The sequence below is a fragment of the Peromyscus leucopus genome, chromosome 7 (assembly GCF_004664715.2).
Source record: "Peromyscus leucopus breed LL Stock chromosome 7, UCI_PerLeu_2.1, whole genome shotgun sequence".
NCBI lineage: Eukaryota > Metazoa > Chordata > Mammalia > Rodentia > Cricetidae > Peromyscus > Peromyscus leucopus.
This window is the reverse complement of record NC_051069.1, coordinates 117795759-117816586: the sequence shown is the minus strand read 5'-3', so window position 1 is coordinate 117816586 and position 20828 is coordinate 117795759. Positions and strand designations below refer to the sequence as shown.

At 39.5% G+C, this 20828-nt stretch overlaps 1 protein-coding gene across 1 annotated transcript in view; it reads left to right on the top strand.

The window, feature by feature from the left end:
• Poln (DNA polymerase nu) overlaps nt 1-20828 on the top strand; it is a 154366-nt gene that overhangs the window by 46299 nt on the left and 87239 nt on the right. Inside the window, exons 11-15 of the mRNA XM_028870776.2 lie at nt 5756-5839; nt 6296-6391; nt 13866-13922; nt 14787-14840; nt 15879-15944. Coding sequence (XP_028726609.1) covers nt 5756-5839; nt 6296-6391; nt 13866-13922; nt 14787-14840; nt 15879-15944 — 357 coding nt within the window. The remainder of the gene's footprint in view (nt 1-5755; nt 5840-6295; nt 6392-13865; nt 13923-14786; nt 14841-15878; nt 15945-20828) is intronic.

The following is a 20828-nucleotide window of genomic DNA, read 5'->3' as shown; positions in this document are numbered from 1 at the left end:
GAGTTCCAGGCCAGCCTGATCTACAGAGTAATTCAGGACAGCCAGGGCTACACAGAGAAAACCTGTAAAACAAAACAAAACAAACAAACAAAAAAAAGGCCACATTGAATGCTTTCTTTTGTAAGAGATGCCTTGGCCATGCTCTTCACAGCAACAGAACAGTGACTAAGACATGCACTCATGTAGCAGGGGACAAGCATTGCACCGTGTGTGTGTGTGTGTGTGTGTGTGTGTGTGTGTGTGTGTGTGTGTTGGGGTCTTCAGTGGGCCATTGTTGTGGGATATTTTGATTGCACTATGACACTCCAAACTGTCAATAAAGTTTACCTTGAATCAGGGGATGGAGCCAGCAACTAGCTGACCAGAATTAGTCATAGAGAAGCCAGCAATTTGGATAGAGAAGACACACAGGAAGGAAAGGGTAGGGACTAGAGTTTGAGCTTCCCTTTTGGTTCTGGGATGAGGAAAGAGACATGTCTCTTGCAATGTCTTTGGTCAAAAAGGTTGGTCAACTGGTTGTTTCTCAGCTTCTCTGATCTAGCAGGTTTTCAGCCCCACATCTGACTTCCAAGTCTTTGTTAGTAAATAGAATGATAGAGACTTAATTTAAACCTTCATAAACCAGGCCATGGGATTGGAAGCCCTGCAAGACTGTGGCTTGAGTAGCCCGCAGGGCACTGACTGTGGGGCCATGAGACTGCAGATGATTATTAAAATATCAGTAGATTCAGGTGCAGCCTCTAAGATAACAGAAGAACTACGTTTGGTGCTCCAGCATGTGGCATGACCACACAGATGGAGAAGTCATGTCAGCCAGCACCATCACAGTCACTGCCTGAGCCTCTCCAAGAGTCACTCATAGGACTCCAGAAAGTGGGCTTGTGCTTGGAAATCACAGGAGGGCCTCGAGCCCTCTGCTTATGGTGCTGTTGCTGAGGACAAACTGAGAAGTCAGCAGACTTGGTAAGACACTTGGGAAGTCCTTGAGGAGAGAGTTAAGTAATATTTTAAAAAATCTTTCCCATTTTAAGACTTGGGAATATCACAATGCAGGGAGTTAGGACTGTATAGTGCTACTGTGGATGACTTGCATATGGAAAAAATAAATGAGGGGATAAACCACTTAGCTGGGATTGACAATGCCAATTGTAATTACTATCAGTTTGGTAATTCATATTTTATCCTTAAAAAAGTGGTTTAATAACTGTGCCAAAGATGAAAATTTGACTGATTAAAAATAAGCCTTTGGCCGGGCGGTGGTGGCGCATGCCTTTAATCCCAGCACTCGGGAGGCAGAACCAGGCGGATCTCTGTGAGTTCGAGGCCAGCCTGGGCTACCAAGTGAGTTCCAGGAAAGGCGCAAAGCTACACAGAGAAACCCTGTCTCGAAAAAACAAAAACAAACAAAAATAAGGCTTAGAAAGACTTACTATTGATAAGATACAAGCCTTAGAAGGACTTCCTATTAATAAGAAACAAGCCTTAGAAAAACTTAGTGCTAATAAGGTACGAGCCTTAGAAAGACTACCAATGAAAATAAGAAAAATACTTAGACACAGACAGGAATTTAGAGCAGAACCTATTGCACTGTTTCATTATGAAACTGAAGAGGAGCGGCCCAAGGTTATTAGAAAACCAACCTTAATGTATCCATTTACCATATAAGAATGACCACTAGATGATAGGTACCCACAAGGCTATGCAGAAGTTAACTGGGACCCTGTTGAAATGTTAGATTTGAAGAGATTTAAGGAAGCAGTCATTTCATATGGTATGCATTCACCCTTTGTGAAGCAGATGTTAAATTTATGAGCAACTCAGAACAGAATTATTCCACTAAACTGGAAAGATTTAGCAACAGCAATATTGGAAGCTGGTCCTCAATTACAATGGAAAACATAGAGGAGAGAGGGAGCTAGTATTATAGAACAACAAAGGAGGGCTAGAAGTATTGAAATTTCCCAAGACCAGCTTCTCCATTGTTGTCAGTATGCTGATTTGCAAAGACAGTTTACATTTGATGATCACACTTTGGCTCTATGACATATAGCAGCTTTGGATGCTTGGGACAGGTTTGAAGAATCAGGAAAGAGGACTGAGTCATTTACTAAAATTATATGAGGCCCAAAAGAAGTCTTCATTGTTTTTTTTTTTTTTTTTTTTTTAACAAAGATTGACTTCAGCTATAAATAGAATGATATCAGATCTAGAAGTTAGACAAATATTAATTGAATCTTTGACTTTTGAAAATGCTAATTCACAATGCAAAAGTGTTATTAGGCCCTTAAAGGGAAGATCAGCACCCATAAATGAATGGACCCAAAATACAGCTGATATTGGACCTCACACTTATGATGACACTTGGATAGGAGAAGTGATTTTTTAAAATTTCAAGAAAAATCAAAATGTCAGATGTTTTAATTGTGGTAAACAAGGCCTTTGGAAAGGTATTTATAACACAAATGTTAAGTGATCTTTTAATAAAAAACCCAGAACCTGATATTGGGGTAAATGCTGAAAGATCAGAGAGACGGAGGTACAAGTCACAACCACCTGTTACCTCTAGTATTCCTCAGCCTGAAAAAGCTTTAGTTCCTATCTCCTCATGCTTTATATACCTTTCTCCACCCAGCCATATTACTTCCTTCATAGTGCTGGGATTAAAGGCATGTGATTCCCAAGTGCTGGGATTAAAGGCATGTGACTCCCAAGTATTAGGATTAAAGGTATGTGCCACCACTGCCTGGCTCTGTTTCTCTCCTAAAGTGAGTCAATCTCATGTAGTCCAGGGTGGCTTTGAACTCACAGAGACCCAGATGGATCTCTGCCTCCTGAGTGCTAGGATTAAAGGTGTGTGCCACCACTGCCTGGCATCTATGTTTAATCTAGTGTCTTGTTCTGTTTTCTGATCTTCAGGCAAATTTTATTAGGGTACACACTATATCACCATAGGTATTGTAGGTAAGGTGTTCGTAGAACAATGTTTTTTCCAGAGATAATCCAAACAGAAGGCACCAGCCTTCTGGAGTATGCAGAAGGTATGGCAAAGGCCAGCATTGGACTAATGAATGTAGATCAACAAGGGACAGGCAAGGTAACCTTTTGCCATCAGTTTTGAGGGGCCTCCCACAGGCTCCAATATCAAATTTGGTTCAGTCATTCCCTGTTAGTATCAGAGAAACTCATTCCCAGAACAATTAAAAAACTGATTACCTGTTGTTAAAAACCACACTGCTTTGGATGTAAACAAAGACAGAACAGCTTCAATAGATCTAACAAAAATTTCAGGAGAAACCAAGAGACAAGTATTTTGGCAAATGATCATTGACCAAAGCTAATATATACAAATAAATGGCATTGAAATTGAGGGTTTGGTAGTCACAGGTGCAGAATTAACAACAATTTCACCAAAATCTTGGCATCCAGATTGGCCTCTTCAGGAAGTAAATGTTCTCTTAGGGACTGGAACTTAATCTCAGATAAAATGAAGTGTAAGATGGGTCAAATGTATAGGGCCAGAAGGACAGATAGGAAAATTGAAACCATAGGTGGCTGACATAGCAATCTCCTTTATGGAGATGTGATTTGTTGCAGCAATGGAAAACACAGATTAACATCCTCCAGTCTCAGAAATAAACCATAAAATAAAGAATGCATCTGAAAGAACTGTTAAAAGGTATTATCAAGAACAGTCGCAGACTGTTCCAGTTGTACATAAACAAAACACAACAGCTGTTGGTCTTTCAAAGGTACCAACAGCCCTACCTTTAAAATGGTTAACTGACAAACCTGTGTGGGTGGAACAATGGCCTTTGACATCAGAAAAATTACAGACGCTAGAACGGCTAGTTCAGGAGCAAATAAATGTTCAACATATTTAAGAATCGACCAGTCCTTAGAATTCTTCTATATTTGTCATTATAAAGAAATCTGGAAAATGGAAAATGTTAAGAGATTTAAGAGCCATAAATTAGGTGATTCAGCCAATGGGCTCTTTAAAGCCTGAAATTCCCTTGCCTTCTTTATTAACGAAGAAATGGTCCATTATAGTGATTGATTTAAAAGATTCCTTTTTTACTATACCTTTACAAGAACAGGATAGAGAAAAATTTGCCTTCACAGTGCCTACTTATACTCATTCCCAGCCTGTTAAAAGATACCACTGGAAAATTCTTCCAAAAGGAATGTTAAACAGCCCCTACCTTATGTCAATATTTTGAACTAATTTGTAAACAGTTTCTTTAATGTATAGTTTACCATTATATGGATGATATCGTACTGGCTGATTCAGATGCAGATACTTTAGAAAAAAATGTTTAATAGAGTAAAGAGAAATTTTCCTAATTGGGGATTACAAATTGCTCCTGAAAAAAAAATACAAAGAGGAGATTCTATTAATTATTTAGGATATAAGATAGGTTTATAAAAAATTCTGCCACAAAAAAAAGTACAAATCAAGAGAGATCAATTACAGACTCTAAATGATTTTCAAAAATGCTGGTTTCTCTATGACTAATTCTGGCCAGCTAGTCACTGGCTCTGCCCCCTGATTCAAGGTAAACTTTATTGATGGTCTGGAGTGTCACAGAGTGATCAAAATATCCCACAACAGGCCCTCAAGGGCTAGACTAAGTTAGACTATTTTTCTTGTGTGGACATTTGCTCCCTAGAGTTCATTCAAGGAATTGGTAAATTTCCTAAAGAATGAAAAATATGGAAAGATACATAAAGATGAATGAAAAATATTTTTAATTCCACTTAAATTACACAAATGATAACTCTGGTATCCATCACCCAGGTCAAAGCATGGGATATCCACAGCCTTATGTGCTTTTCCTGACAGAAACTGTGTTCTGCTTCTAAAAGTAACCATTGCCCTGCCTTGGAAGACATTTCATTCTTGTTATTATTCATGTGTTCTCTATTTCAGTGTCTAAACAGTATAGTTTAGCTTATTATTGAACTGTGAGTAAATCAATAGTTTGTATACAACCTCTCAGTCTTCTGTATCTTAGCCTTGATGTTATCACACAGTCTATATGCTCTGCCATGGGTGACATCTGTCCCAGTCAAGAGACATCTGACTGTTTGAAGGTTGCAACTGTCATAAACCGTCCATGAGTTTGGTCTGTTTTCCTGATTACTGATGAAGTGAATTGCTTTTCTATCATTATTGGCTATTAGTTTCTCTTTGAAAACAAGCTGCCCAAGTCTCTAAAGTGTTTTTAGTGTGTGTGTGTGTGTGTGTGTGTGTGTGTGTGTGTGTGTGTGTGTGTGTAGAGTTCAGAGGACAATTTTGGGGAGTCAGTTCTCTTCCACCATTTGAATTCCAAGGGTGTAGCTCAGGTTACCAGGCTTGTGCTTTTACCTATTGCCAGCCCTTCGTCTAAATTTTTTACTCATGTTTATATTTCTTCTTATTGACTTAAAGAATATCTTGATCTATTTCTATCTTCTGTCTAGAGCTGGATCCCTTTTCTAGTTCTAATATTGCTGAAAAACATATTCTTTCCCTCCCTCATTTTGATGTACTTTTATTTTTGCTTCTTTAAGTTTACACTATTTTTAGTAAAAGGTGATTTATGAGCCTGAAAATTCTACCACAAGTCAATATGTATGCTTTTAAATGTTCACTTTGGTAAGTTATAGATGACTTTTTATTCCATTAAGGGCTTTTGTTGAGAGTTACTTGATGAGCAGATTGAATTATTTTAAATCATAAAATCTGTGAATGATAATTTTTTCATTTTTTCAGGCTCATCTCAAGGAACTGGAGCAAGAAGCCCATTTTGTTGCAGGAGAACAGTTTCTCATAATGAGTAATAATCAACTTCGTGAGGTAAGGCTCAATTTTACTTCTTGGTTTTGAGACATGGTCTCATTCTGTAGCCCAGACTTGCCTAGAACTCACTCAGCAACCCAGGCTGTATGCTTACTCCAACCCATGACAGTCCTTCTGCCTCATCTTCCAAAGTACTGAGATTACAGCCGAGGGCCACCATACCTGGCTGCTAATGTTAAGTTTTGTCCTTTCAAAAAAATTGTCTTACTCGTGAATTAAAAAGATGCTTTAGTCTGAATTTATAATGCTGTCTGAAAGTGATATGTTATTCATGTTCTCACAAGTAATGAACATTTTGCGATACATTAAGTCAAAGTCCTTATAAATGAAGAGCTAAGCCTCTTTTACTCTTTTCAATGTATGTCTCCAGGCCAGTGGCTATAACTGTGATGGTTATGTTCATTTTCTCAAATTTGCATCTTTTTTCACACATGTGCACTGCTTTTGTTGAAGATCCTCTTTGGCAAGTTGAAGCTGCACCTATTGAGTCAGAGGAAGCATCTTCCCAGAACTGGGCTGCAGAACCAGCTGTCCACATCAGAGACCATGGTAAGAGTCTAGCTTCCTTATCTTTCTGAGATGCTGATTTATCTGCACCAGGTACAGGCTTCCTTTGGTGCTGGCAGAGACCCTGTAGACAAGGTGCTTTCACCCAAGGTTATGCTCCTGGCTGTGCGCCAAGAGGTGGGCAGGTAGCACTCTCCAGGAACGTCTGGCTGGCTATACTTCTGGCAAAGGACAATTTGGTGCAATTTTGCTCTTTTTGAGAGAGAGAGAGAGAGAGAGAGAGAGAGAGAGAGAGAGAGAGAGAGAGAGAGAGAGAATATGTGTATTTGTGCATGTATATATTTGTGTGTCTCGTACATGACTGTAAGTGCCTGTGGAAGCCTGGAGAGAAAGTTGGATCCACTGGAGCTGAAGTTTCAGGCAATTATGAGCCACTCAAGTGCATGCTAGGAACTGAACTTGAGTCCCTTGTAAGAGCAGTGGTCACTCTTAGCCACTGAGGCATTCTCTAGTTTTCTGAATCCGACTTTTCATGTAGCTTCTGGGGGCTCTACCTCAAGCTGTCAGGCTTGTGTAACAAGTGCTTTCATCCGTTGAGGTACCTCCTTGGCCCAGTTGGGCTTTTTGTTTGTTTGTTGTTGCTGTTGTTTTTAGTTCAAGGACAATTTTGTTAGTGTTTAGAAGAAAACAGAGCAGATAAGCTGGAAATCTCAAAATCTGTCAGAAGAAGGGAGACAGAGAAGAAGGAGAGAGAAAGCCATGTCTTTTAAGTTAGGCATGGAGGTCAGCAAGCAGCCAAATGGCAGACAAGTGGTCACATGGCAAAGGAATAATTTGACTTTTTGTGTTTCTATTTGTCTCCTTTTTCTTTTTCTTTCTTTCTTTTTTTCTTTTTGTCTTAATAATCCAAGTAAGACTGTAGGCAATATACTGATGAAGAGTTGTGGTTATAGGTACCCTTGTCTTGTTCTGATTTTAGTGTAATATTAGCTATAAGTTTTCATATATGGCCTTTATTATACTGAGATATGCTTTTTCTGTTTCTAGTTGCTTGACAGCTTTTATCATGAAGAGATCTTGAGCCTTGTCAAAGACCCTTTCTGTATCTATTGGCATAACCATGTGATTTTTATTTGTTATATGTACAATCTTTGTATCCCTAAAATGAAGCCAACTTGGTCATGGAGCATGATATTTCAATGTGTTGTTCCACTTGGTTTGGAAATATTTTATGGAATTTTTGTGCCTATGTTCATCAGAGAACCTGTAGTGGGTTGTTGTTTTTGCTAGGCTTTTAATCTGGCTTCAGTATCAAAGTAATACTAGCTTCACAAAATGAATTTTGTAGTACTTGTTCTCTTTCTAATTTCTAGAATAGATTGAGAAACATTGGTTAACTCTTTTTTAAAAGTTTGGCAAAATTCTACAGTGAATTCAACCTATCTTGGGCTTTTCTTTGTGTGTGTGTGTGTGTGTATTCAGTAAGTATTACATAGTGTATACATGCCAATGTGCAAGTGTATGTGCCATGTGTGCACATACATGGGCCAGAAGAAGACACCAAGTGTCTTCTTCTATAATTCTTGAACTTAGTGCCTTGGGACAGCATTTCTCACTGAACCAAGAAGCTCAGCTCTTCTGCTAGGTTGGCTAACCAGAGAGCTCCCAGGATCCACCTGTCTGCACACCCAGCTTTTATGTGGATGCTGGGAATTGGAATCAGTTCCTCACGCTTGTACACGAAGCACTCTTACCCATTAAGTCGTCTCTCCAGCTGCCCTCCTCCTTGAGTTTTTCTTAGGTGGGAGAGTCTATATTACTGTCTCAGCCTTATTGCTTCTTATGGATTTGTTTGTTTATATCCTTTTAGGTTTGTCTGGGTGGGTTGTATGTATTTAGGAATTTATCCACTACTTCTTCTAAAGTTTCCAGTGTCTGGGGGTATAAGTTTTCAAATTATTCCCTAATGATCCTCTGGAACTTATAGAAATTCCCCCTTTTTATCTTTAATTTTATTAATTTGGGTCTTCTTTTCATTTCTTTTGATTAGTTTGGCTAAGGATTTGTCAATCTTGTTTATTTTCTTAAATCAACTATTTTGATGATATTTCATATTGTTCTTTTAGTTCCCACTTCATTTTATTATTTTTTTTCATTTATTGCTTTTAGACTTGACTTGTCCTTATTTAATGTACCTTGAGGTACATTATTAAATAGTTTATTTGAGATTTCTCTGATCTTTTAATATGAGCACTAAGATTCTAATAAGGTGTGATTTAATTTTCATTTGATTCTAGGAATTCTTTAGTCTTCTTGATTTCTCCAGTTACCTACTATCCATTCAAGAGTATAGTGTATATTCTCTGCATATTTGTGTAGTTTCTCATGCTATCAATTTCTTATTTTATTCTAACATGATGTGACATTATTCAAGAAATTATTTTGATTTTTTTAATATTTTAAGACTTGTTTGATAGCTTAAAATGTGACTTATTTTAGAGAAAGGTCCATGAGATGCTAAAAAGAATGAGTATTCTGTTGGATGGAATGTTCTATAGATATCTGTTGTCCATTTAACCTGCAGTGCAAAACTAGACTCTGAAGTTTCTTTGTTGGTTTCTACTCAGAATGATTCCTCCTTTGCTGCTGGGGAAATGGGTAGATAGTTCCTCCTTTCCACTGCTTAGTCTTTCTTTTTCTTCAGACTTTCATTTGTGTGCTGGCTTGTCTTATGTCAACTTGACTACAAACTAGAGTTATCTGAGAGGGAACCTTAATTGAGGAAATGCTTTCATAAGATCTTCCTGTAAGGCATTTTCTTAATTAGTGATTGATGGAAGAGGGCCCGTTGTGGGTGGAGCCATCCCTGGGCATCTTGGAGAATAAAAAAACCTCCAAATGATTTTAACCTAGACCTACAAGTCTAAGTAATTATAATCTTATTGACCCAAAACTTTTGATCTACGGACCAAGTTATTCTGGTCCTGTGTTCTATAAGAAAGGAGGCTGAGCAAGCCATGGGGAGCAAGCCAGTAAGCAGCACCCCTCCATGGCCTCTGCATCAGTTCATGCTTCCAGGTCTCTGTCCTGTTTGAGTTTCTGTCCTGATTTCCTTCGATGATGAACAGCGATATGGAAGTGTAAGCCAAATTAACCCTTTCCTCCCCAACTTGATTTTTGCTCACAGCAATAGAAATCCTAACTAAGACACTTGTTCTGTGATCTCTTGTGTTTTTTTTTTATATAAATCTCTTCAGTTTAGAGTGTATCTTCATTTCCCTCACTTTTCGCAATATTGACATCACACAGCAGTTGTTTCTAATTAACCATCATGGCATACCTCCTCTGAGGCTTTGTTCTTAAAATAAACCCCTTTTTTGTTTGTTTGTTTGTTTGTTGTGCTGAGATTGTAGATATATGTCACCTACCTGGTTTAAAGCAAATTCTTTTTTTCTTTTTCTTTTTTCTTTTTTCTTTTCTTTTTCTTTTTTTTTTTTTTGAGACAGGATTTCTCTGTGTAGCCCTGGCTGTCCATGGTGTTTTGCCACGGGTGTCAGGTGTTCCCTGGAACTGGAGTTACAGACAGTTGTGACCTGCCATGTGGGTGCTGGGAATTGAACTCAGGTTCTCTGGAAGAGATGCCAGTGCTCTTAACCGCTGAGCCATCTCTCTATTCTTTTTGTTTTTCTTTTTGTTTTTTTGGGACAGAGTTTCTCTGTGTAGCTTTGGATCCTGTCCTGGAACTCACTTTGTAGACCAGGCTGGCCTCGAACTCACAGAGATCCGCCTGCCTCTGCCTCCTGAGTGCTGGGATTAAAGGCGTGCGCCGCCGCCGCCGCCGCCGCCGCCGCCGCCGCCGCCGCCGCCGCCACCACCACCACCACCACCACCTGACCAGGAATACACTTTTAAAGAGTAATGAGACTGCAGTGTACCTAGTGGCAGAGTATAACTAGATGCTCAAAGCTGACGAGTAATTTCATTGAAGAGATATGGATTGGAGTAAATAAGTAGATTCAAACTGCGGTAGGAAAGCAGTGACTGAAGTGCTGGTTTGGGTTTCCTGTGCCATCCCGCTTTTGACTTTGTGACAGGGAAAGTTGTGTCCACTCATCTTAGCCTAGGCTGGCACTTAGAACAAAGGACCGTGGGAGCCTGTACTTACTGACTGCTCCCATTTAGCTTGTGAGGCTCAGTGGAAGGTTGTAGGAAAACAGGGATCTCCTATAGAGGATGTTCCTCTAGGGTCTTGATCAAAAGAGATCACAGGACAAGTGTCTTAGTTGGGGTTTCTATTGTGTATTCAGTAAGTATTATTAATTATATAATTATAATTAATATCATATTCATATTTCATTCCAGTCCTGGATAGGCAGTGCAGAACTGGGGAGAGGATTCAGGCTAGTCTTCATGCCTACCTTACCTAACTGTACTTTGATTTCCAGGTCTGTAAAGGAAGTAATATATTGTATTTTCACTACTAGGACCTTGTGAGATTTCAGTGAGGATATGTATGTCTGTGCGTTCCTAATGTCACTAAAGATGGTCTGACAGGATAGACTACCAAAAGATCAGTAACATCTGAAGTCATCTTTGACCTTCTTCCAACCTCACTCACAGCGAACCCTGTGCTTTCTCCTTACAAAATGTGTTCTGAATCTGCCTCCTTCTTCCCATCCTCACTTTATCACCTTTGTCCTTTGTCACTTAGGTCACTCCATACCTCCTCTCCAGAGTCTCACTACTACACCTACATGTTAAAGCTATTTGAAACATCGTGGTGCTGCCCTGAAAACACTTGTCATGTCTTCCTATCTCTTTCAAAATCACACACAGCCCAAGACCATGTCTCCAGTCCTTTGGCTGTGGCACTTCTTTCCAAACACCAACTGCCCATGGTTCTCACTACAGACTTTTTCGATAGACCCTAGACTGGCAGCAAATTTTTGCCTGATAGTTTATAATTGTCACCTTAAATATAATTTTAAGAATATCCTCTTAGCTGGGTGTGGTGGTAAATGCCTTTAATTCCAGCACTTGGAAGGCAGAGTCAGGTTATCTCTTTGAGTTTGAGGCCTGCCTGGTCTACAAAGCAAGTTCCAGGACAGCCAAGACTACACAGAGAAACCCTGTCTCAAAATCCACTCCCCTCCTCAAAAGAATATCCTCTGGCTACAGTAAGGCCTTTAGGTGCTTTCAGTGCCTGTCTTATTAATTTACTTTCTACACACTGTGAAGGCAATATGAAGGCCTAGACTTGACTTTGCAGACTCCATCTTAGGGAAAGGCCACCATCTTAGACCACCTGGTGACCAGGGGCTGTACTCAGTTTCAGGAAGAACCTCAGAAATGTGCCATAACAACTCAAACAGATACCCTAGAAGCAGCCAATTAAGAAACAGGGCAGTGGTGATGGGTGACACCTTTAATCCCAGCACTCGGGAGACAGAGCCAGGTAGATCTCTGTGAGTTCAAGGCCAGACTGGTCTACAGAGCAAGATCCAACACAGGCACCAAAACTACACAGAGAAACCCTGTCTCGAAACACACACACACACACACACACACACACACACACACACACACACACACACACACACACTGAGTAAAGGGAATGGTGACCTCAGGGCAAGATCCCACCCAGCTAAATTTCCAATTTGTGAAAAGGAATTAAAGAAAAGCTTAGAGCTGAGTGTGGTGGCACACGCCTTTAATCCCAGCACTCAGAAGGCAGAGGCTGGTGGATCTCTAGGTTTGAGGCCAACGTTTTCTACAGAGCAAGTTCAAGAACAGCAGAACTTAGGCAGTGAAGAAAATGATGGAAAACAGAAAGCTGGTAAAAATGTTTTTTTTTAATGTGACAATTGTTTATTGGGTCATTGAACACAGAGATTTCACACTGTGCCCCACAGATGTGTGCAACCACTGTGAGTCAATGAAAAGCATATATATGTGTATGATTTTTTTTGCTAAGATGCTTTAAATTTGGAGAATTTTGTTCTGTAACATAATGAAGAGATATATTTACATATATATATATATAAATAGTCATAGTCACATGTGAATATAAATTATATAGAGAGATACTTTCTCTCATTCTGTATGTACCTTTATTTCTTTTCTTCTGTCTTGTGCTTTCCTATGGTCCTCCAGTCATCTAACTAGAACAATATCTCACATCAGAGACTCTTTCATTAATATCCCAAGAACTCAGGATTATTAGTATGTCTTGTTTGCTGCTAATAAAGCAGTGTGACCCTATATAAGTTACTTGCTTCTTCAGCTTCAGTTCTTCTATTTGTAAAATGATGATATAGTACTGGGAGGGAAGAATGTGCTAAATATAGCAGCTGGTAAAGATATAATTGAAGATCTCTGGGTTTGAGGCCAACCTAGTATATAGAGCAAGTTCTAGGACAGCTAAGTTTAGGCAGTAAAGTTAACAATCAAAAACATAAAGCTAGTAAAGATGTAATTGAATGAGGGGGCCATGTTCCAACCCCAGCAAGCAGCAGAACTTGGCAGCTTTGGCCACATGGTTCTGGCTTTAGAGTTAAGGATAGAAGAAAAGGGTTATGGAATTTGCCTCTTCAGACAAGACACCATGCAGGCATGGTGGTGGCAATGAACATTCATTTACAACCCAGGTGCTGCATCCGCATGGACAGAGTTCATTATAATATAGAGATAAAGAGACAGAAAGGCAGAAAGGAGAGAGAGGAAGAGAAGAGAAGAGAGGAAAAGTGGAGATGTGCGCACCTCATGGTGGGGAAGAAAGAGCAGAAGACAGGAAGGGGAGGGGTTATTCCTTAAAACGAGGCTTTTATGTCAGGACCCAGGGTGGCCCCAAGGCGTGGGATTTCAAGGGACAGGTCAGAATGTTAACAGATACTTCTAGGAGGTGTGGCTTCGTTGGTATGGTATGTTTTTAGGTATGTTCTACCTACTAAGACAGAAAGCTTATGACAATACCATGTAACTGCTGTGTGGCAAGAAATAAATATTTCAGTCTCCTAGTTGGTCCTGCTTCTTTTCAGATCCTGAGCATTGTCTACCACTACAGGGTACTTTTTCCTCTTTTTGAACTTCATATCAACAGATTAGGGTCAGTACTGTGTGTTCAATACTGTAGCTTTAGGATTTAAAGTTTGTGCTACACCTCCCTGAAGTTTCACCCAGATTTCTGAGTCAAATGTTGGCTGCTGCTATAGCATGGATTTTATGTTTGGAGGCACCTGACTTACTCCTTTATGTGGGATTTAGATTTTGCTAATTTAAGATCTGAAGAAGACTTATTTCTCAGCTCATGTGAAATAATTTAGCTCCTGGGTAGATATCAGAATGACTTTGTAAAGGGTTGGGATTAAGACACTTGATAATCTGAGTTTGCTATGAGTCTTCATTTTGGAAAATAGGTTACATTATTTATTACTAGGACACTCTCCAGTTGAAAGTAAACATTTGAATTGTTGAAATGAAGAAATTATATTGGTAATACATATTTTCATTCTTTTAGTTAAATTCTCTACAAGATCTTCACCCATTACCCAAGATAATTTTGGAATATAGACAGGTAAGTTGACTCTGTGTGTGTGTGTGTGTGTGTGTGTGTGTGTGTGTGTGTGTGTGTGTGTGTAAATGGTTTGTGATGAAGGAAAACTATCCAACCCTGTCTCTATTCACAACCCCATGTTTGCTGATGCGTGTGAACAGTATTCTAAAGAAATAAAATTTCCTCAACCAATTTCATGTCAGCCCTTTTTCTTCATATCCTGATGTCATCCTACTCAAGTCTGAGTCTGCTTTGCCCAACACTGGGAGCCCAAGGAATTATATGTGGAAGGAGACTGATGGCCTGTCCCTCATCTCTTCAAGTGAGAATAAGACTTGTACCAATTCTCACAAAAGTCCTGTCATTCCCCTGGTTTCCAGGCTCTAAGACAATGATATTTACTGGGTGTTTACTGGTATGCCTCCTTTCCTCTTTTAGCTATTCATGTTTTCTCTGTTCACAAACCTGCTCTTTACTTCATGATTTCTGTTACCCCTTAACCACATTTACAAACCAAACATCAGTGCTGTTATTTACTGACACCCTGTCCTGCAGAAATACACTGATACCAAACCAGCCATCCTCCTGGAGTAATATAAGGGTTGGGAAAGAACTAGAAAGAGCCCCACTGCTGAGAACACTGAAATTAATATTTGAGAATTTGCCCAACATTGCAGCTTCTCTGTAGCCTAGAAATATTGCAGAATAACAGACTGGCATCTTTCTTTGTGGACTTGTGTTATTCAATCCTGGCACTGCTTAAGGTTGTCCAAGGTGAATTCTGCACCACATGCCCAGCCCTGTGTCAACTACTGCTCTGCAGTTGGTCTCTTTGAGTATTTAAACAAGTTTAAGAACATAACTATTCTTGTCTTTATGATGTAGGTTCACAAGATCAAGTCAACTTTTGTAGATGGATTACTAGCTTATATGAAAAAGGTAACAAAGCTTAACAAAAGGAAATTGTGATTAGAACTAAATTTTATTTTGAGTTCAGATACATGTGCCACTTTTACAATCCCACTATGGTCATATTATTCAATATCCACACAATGCAGGTTAGTTTTATGCCTTCAGATCCTCCACATATGAGACAGTTCAGCAGCTAGCCTGCTTTTCACATCTACAGTAATGTCTTTTTCTGGAGCCATTTGAGGCTCTCAGAATTCTCTAGAAGAACATACATGTGAATACACACACACACACACACACACACAAAGGGAATGTATTAGAATGGATTACAGACTATGGTCCAGCTAGTCCAACAATGACTGTCTATCAACAGAAAGTCCAAGAATCCAGTAGTTGTTCAGTCCACAAGCCTGGGTGTCTCAGTCTTCAGTATATGCTGGAATCCCAAAGAAGTAGGCTCTGATGCCAGTGAAGGAATAGATTTGCAGTGAGAGCAAACAGGCAAAAAGAGAGCAAGCTTTCTTCTATGTTCTTTGTATAGGCTGCCAGCAGAAGGTGTGGCCCAGATTAAAGGTGGATCTTCCCACCACAAAAGATCCAGATTAAAAGGGGGTCTTCCCACTTCAAATTATTTAATTAAGAAAAAAAATCCCGCATAGGCATACCCAGCCACTTGAGTTTTAGTTAATTTAAGATATAGTTAAGTTGACAGCCAATAATATCCATCACAGGTAGACATTACTATTTCAATTTGCACATGAGAAAAGTACAGTCAGGGGTCTCTGCGACTTACAAGACTTAACAACAAGCCACAGAATTGTGGCATAATCCCACTTTGAGTTTACGCTGTCCCTACAGCCCCCTTAACCCACACATAGACTTAATAACTGACATGGTCTACTTGTCCAGTGCTGCTTCTATGTGGGTTAGAGGGGGACAACTGGCTCTGACCCCAAGACTGCTTTATAACATTCGGGAGGAGCAAGGAGGGTTGTAGTGAAGTCTGTGTGTTCTTCCTCACACCGTATTGCCTGGGTTTGAACTGATTCTTCTTCACTGATCAAGGGCTCCATCTCTTCTACGTGGAATCAGACCGGAACTGTGACGGGGAGACTTTCAGCCAAGCATCCTGTAAGTTACTTTCCCATTTTTGTGCCTCACTGTATGTTTGGTTCTGCACTGTTCCCAGAAGGGGACTTCATGCTGCTAATTGTGTTTTACTCCATGTGTTTATTTCTCTGGTATTGAGGCATCAACTCTGCTCTAAGAACAAAAAACTCAGGCACTTCAGTGATGTGCCTCTCTCCGTTGCCCTTTTCAGAGTTTTCCTGGGAAGCTGGCTTCCAAAAGTGCTATCTGATGAAAACCATCTCCGTTTTGTAATTTCTAAAGACTATTTTTAATGGAAAGTTATAAATGCCCTTGAATTTATGATGCAGTTTTAATGACACTTTTTTGGTCTGTTTAAAAGATAAGGTCTTGCTTTGTAGCCTAGGTGCAGCCTCCTGAGTGCTAAGGTCACAGGTGTGCACCACTCCCAGATGGCTTTCTGAACGGCTTTGTACTTCTGATACCGAGGAGACCCGCTGACACTAGGGAATGTGCTTGCAGCACAAGCATGAGGTCCTGAGTTCCATCACTAACACCCATGTGAAAATGCTGGGTGTGGTAGTGTATGCTTGTGATCCCAGGGCTGGAGAGGTGGGAACAGAGAGTCCTTGGGGCTTGATGGTTAGCCAGCTTAGCCTATTCGGTGAGTTTTAGGCCAATAAGAGGCCCCATTAAAAAAAAAAAAAAAAACAAAGTAGATGGCTCCTGAGGAACGCCATCCAATGTTGTTTTCTGGTGTTCACATGCACACACCCATACAAACATGTATATACACACACAGATTTGTAACTAATTTCTCATGGAAAAGTTCTCCAAGCATAGAAAAGAAATACAGTCTAACAAATATCACTTTTATTCAAGTCAGAAAGTCACCTTTCTTTTTTTTCTTTCTACTAAACACGTGTTCATAAAATACTCTTTTCTACAATTTTATTTTTAACATCTCTTACTATTATATATCAATCTGAGCCCACTTATATTTAAATACTTGAATTACATATGTGACTAATACAAATATAAACTAAATAATATTTATATTTAGAAATGTTTGACATAATATAATGTGGAAGTTTAAAGGATAAGAAAATGTAAGTCATCTTTTCCTATCTGTTCTTCCCATTAGTCCCTGATTAGTAGCTAGAACTTTACCAACTTTACCAGGTGTATTAGTCAGGGTTCTCTAGAGCAGTGGTTCTCAACCTTCCTAATGCTGCGACCCCCAACCATAAAATTATTTTTATTGCTACTTCATTACTGTGGTTTTGCTACTGTTATGAATTTTAATATAAATACCTGTGTTTCTGATAGTTTTAGGCCACCCCTGTGAATGGGTCATTCAGCCCACAACTCACAGGTTGAGAACCACTGCTCTAGAGTTACAGAACTGATAGAATGACTCTATATATAGATATAGAAAGATTCATTAGAGTGACCTACAGGCTCTAGTCCAGCTATCTACCAACAGAAAGCCCAAGAATCCAGTAGTTGTTCAGTACAGGAAGCTGAATGTCTCTACTGACCTTCAAAATATGAAGAAGTAGGCATTAATGCCAGTGGAGGAATGGACTTGCTAGCAAGAATAAGAAGAGCAAGCAGGCAAAGAGAGTAAGCTTCCTTCTTCCATGTCTTTTATATAGACTGCCACCAGAAGGTGTGACCCAGATTAAAGGTATATCTTCCCATCTCAAAAGATTCAGATTAAAAGTGGGTATTCCTACTTCCAGTGACTTAATTAAGGAAAAAAATTTCTCGCAGGTATACACAGCCACATGGGTTTTAATTAATTGCAGATGTAGTCAAGTTGACAACCAAGACTAGCCATCATACTAGGCATCTATCTATTTATCTAATATATATATATATATATATATATATATATATATATATAGAGAGAGAGAGAGAGAGAGAGAGTATATCCAGTGACATAGGCAGAAGAGGCACCTGCTGACCTAACTCAGGTGACTGTGCAAGGAGGAAAAAGAGGCCAACTTGGTGTGGGTGTTCTCTTGGGCACAGGGAGCCTGCTCTGGTCTATAAACTCTTGGGTCAGTTGTCTTTCAGGCCTCTCACACTTGCTCTAGGTGGTGATCATGATGACATCTACCTTTCAGAGCACTTCTATAGTATAGATCCACCTGGGTACACTACTACAGGTTCAGGCCCTCTTTGAGTGTCTCTGGCAGATTTCTTTCTCTGTTTCTTGCTTTTTTTCTGTCAGCATCTGCTTGTTAGAGTCCTGTAGCAGGCTTTCTTTTGGGCCACCAACCAGCTCCCAAATAAAGACACTGAGACTTACTATTAGTTATGAATGCTTGGCCTTAGCTTATGATTGTCCCACTAGCTCTTATAACTTAAATTAACCTGTTTCTCTTTACATCTACACTTTGCCTTGGGGCTTTTTACCATTCTTTCATTCTGTACATCCTACTCTGTATCTGGCCATGGGTGTCTCTCTTTCTGCTCCTCCTCTTCCTCCTTCTTCTCTCCCTCCTCCTCCTCTTCCTTCTTCCTCTCTCTCTCTCTTTCACTCTCTCTCTCTGACCTAGATTCCTCCTCCCACTTATTCTTTCTGCCTACCAGCCCTGCCTATCCCCCTAGTGCCTAGCTATTGGCTGTTCAGCTTTTTACTAGACCAATCAGGTGCCTTAGGCAGGCAAAGCAACACATCTTTATATTGTTAAACAAATGCAACATAAACAAATGTAACACACCCTTTACATAGTTAAAGTAATATTCCATAATACAATCCCATTTCACTTGGGTTGTGCAGATACCTATGAGAGTGAATCATAAAGATGTGGCTCTCTCTGAGCTTCATGAGCTCAGGCCCCACTGCAAAGAGCATTCTGAGCATGTGTCCTTTCAAAGAATATTCAGTTTTTTCTTTGATAGCTTTGTCATATTGTCTTCGAACTTTGTTTAGCCCTCATCTCAGCCGTGAGCCAAGTACAGTACTCCCCACTCTCCCCAGACTCTAGTTCTTGATTAATTATGTCTTCAGATCTTCTCAGACAGATTTTTCTCTGACCAAGATTAATTGAATGTTTGCCTCTGTTGTCCTATAATATTAGTATTTTCATGTTTTTACACATAAAACTTGAGTCCAGCTGTATATTATTTAGTTAGACATTATTACCATAAGATGTCTGGAGTTTGAATTACAGTTTTCCTTTAACTGAACAAAATTCAGTTGATTAACCATGAGCTTTGCACATGCTAGATGTGAGCTCTACCACTGGGCTTCATTCTGATTTCTGACAAATATTTTTAGACTTACTTATTTTATTATTTTATGTGTATTATGTACCATGTGTGTGCCTGGTACCTGCAGAGGGTGTTTGGATACCCTAGAATTAGTGTTACAGACCATTGTGTGCTGCCATGTGGGTTCTGGGCATCGAACTTGAGACTTCTGAAAAAGCACCAAGTGCTCTTTTAAAAAAAATTTTTTTTTTGTTTATTTCAAGACAGGGTCTCACAATGTAGCTCTGGCTATCCTGGAATTTACCATGTAGACTAGGCTGGCCTCAAACAGATATCCATCTACTCTATACCTGGCTTTATGATATTTTTTTATTTTTTGAAATACAATATGATTATATCATTTCCCCTGCTTCCCTTTCCTCCTTCCCACATGTCCCTCCATGTAGCTGCTCTTGCTCCCTCTCAAATTCATTGCCTCTTTTTCTTTGTTACATATTTTCTCTAAATCTATAACTATAACCTGCTCATTCTGTATAATGTTACTTGGTATTGAATAACCATTTCCGGAGCTCTTCCTTGGGGAAGACTGTTTCTCCTGCTCTCAGCATTCCTTAGTTGCCTGTAGTTCTTTGTCTAGTAGAGGGTCCCATGTGATTTCTTCCTTCCACGTTAGCATGTCTATTGGTGTTGTCATTGTTTAGAACCTGTTTAGGCAGCTGTGTTGATAAGACTTCATGGGTGGAGCTTCTCTGATTTTCCTAAGAGACACAATCTCACAACTAACTTCTTGTTCCTCTGACTCTTCTGCCGACTCTTCTGAAATGATCTCTGAGTCTTAGGTGCAGGAATTGTGTTGTATATGTAACTATTGGATCTAGGCACCACACGATCTCTTATTTTCTGTGTTTTGACCGGTTCATGGTTTTCTGTGATGGTCTCTGTAGATAGAGATTTTGCTGGTTTAGTAAAGTGTCAGTGATAGGTTCCACTGGGATCCCCCAGGATCCAGCTCAGGTCCTCTGAGTTATATGTTCAAAGTACATGGTGTCTTCAGCAATATCAACTTACCTTCCACCTCTGGGAGTCAACTAAGGGCAACAGCATTAGCCTATGGCTTCTCATGGTTGGTCTGGAGCTTTTAGTGTATGGCTCTTAAGGGAAGTGTTGTCAGCTCAAATGGGAAAATTTAATTTGAAATATATATATATATATATATATATATATATATATATATATATATATATATAGGCATACCCAGACTTAGATGTATTATTTGTAATTTTAGGTACATAGATAATAGATAACTTTTTAAAACATCCTTACTGTTATTTTACCCTCCTTCTTCCTTTTATATTTATTTCTTTCCTTAATCATAGCCCCCTGTTTTTCACATTTCCCCCTTCAAATCACTTGTACTCTATTATTCCCCTCTTCTGCTGCTCCCCCTGCCATGGCCCCTTTTCTTTTCCTGGCTTCTGCAGTTACTCCAGTTTATACACTCACATCTGAAGTCTGGGAGCTAAATCCACAGATGAGAGAGGACATGTGACTCAGTTGCCTCGCGCAATATCATCTTTTCTGGTTCCATCCGTTTATCTGCAAAGTTCATTATTTCAATTTTCTTTACAGCTGAATAATATTTCCTCGTGTATATGTATCAGTCACGTTTTTATTATCTGTTCATCAGGTGAAGGGCATTTA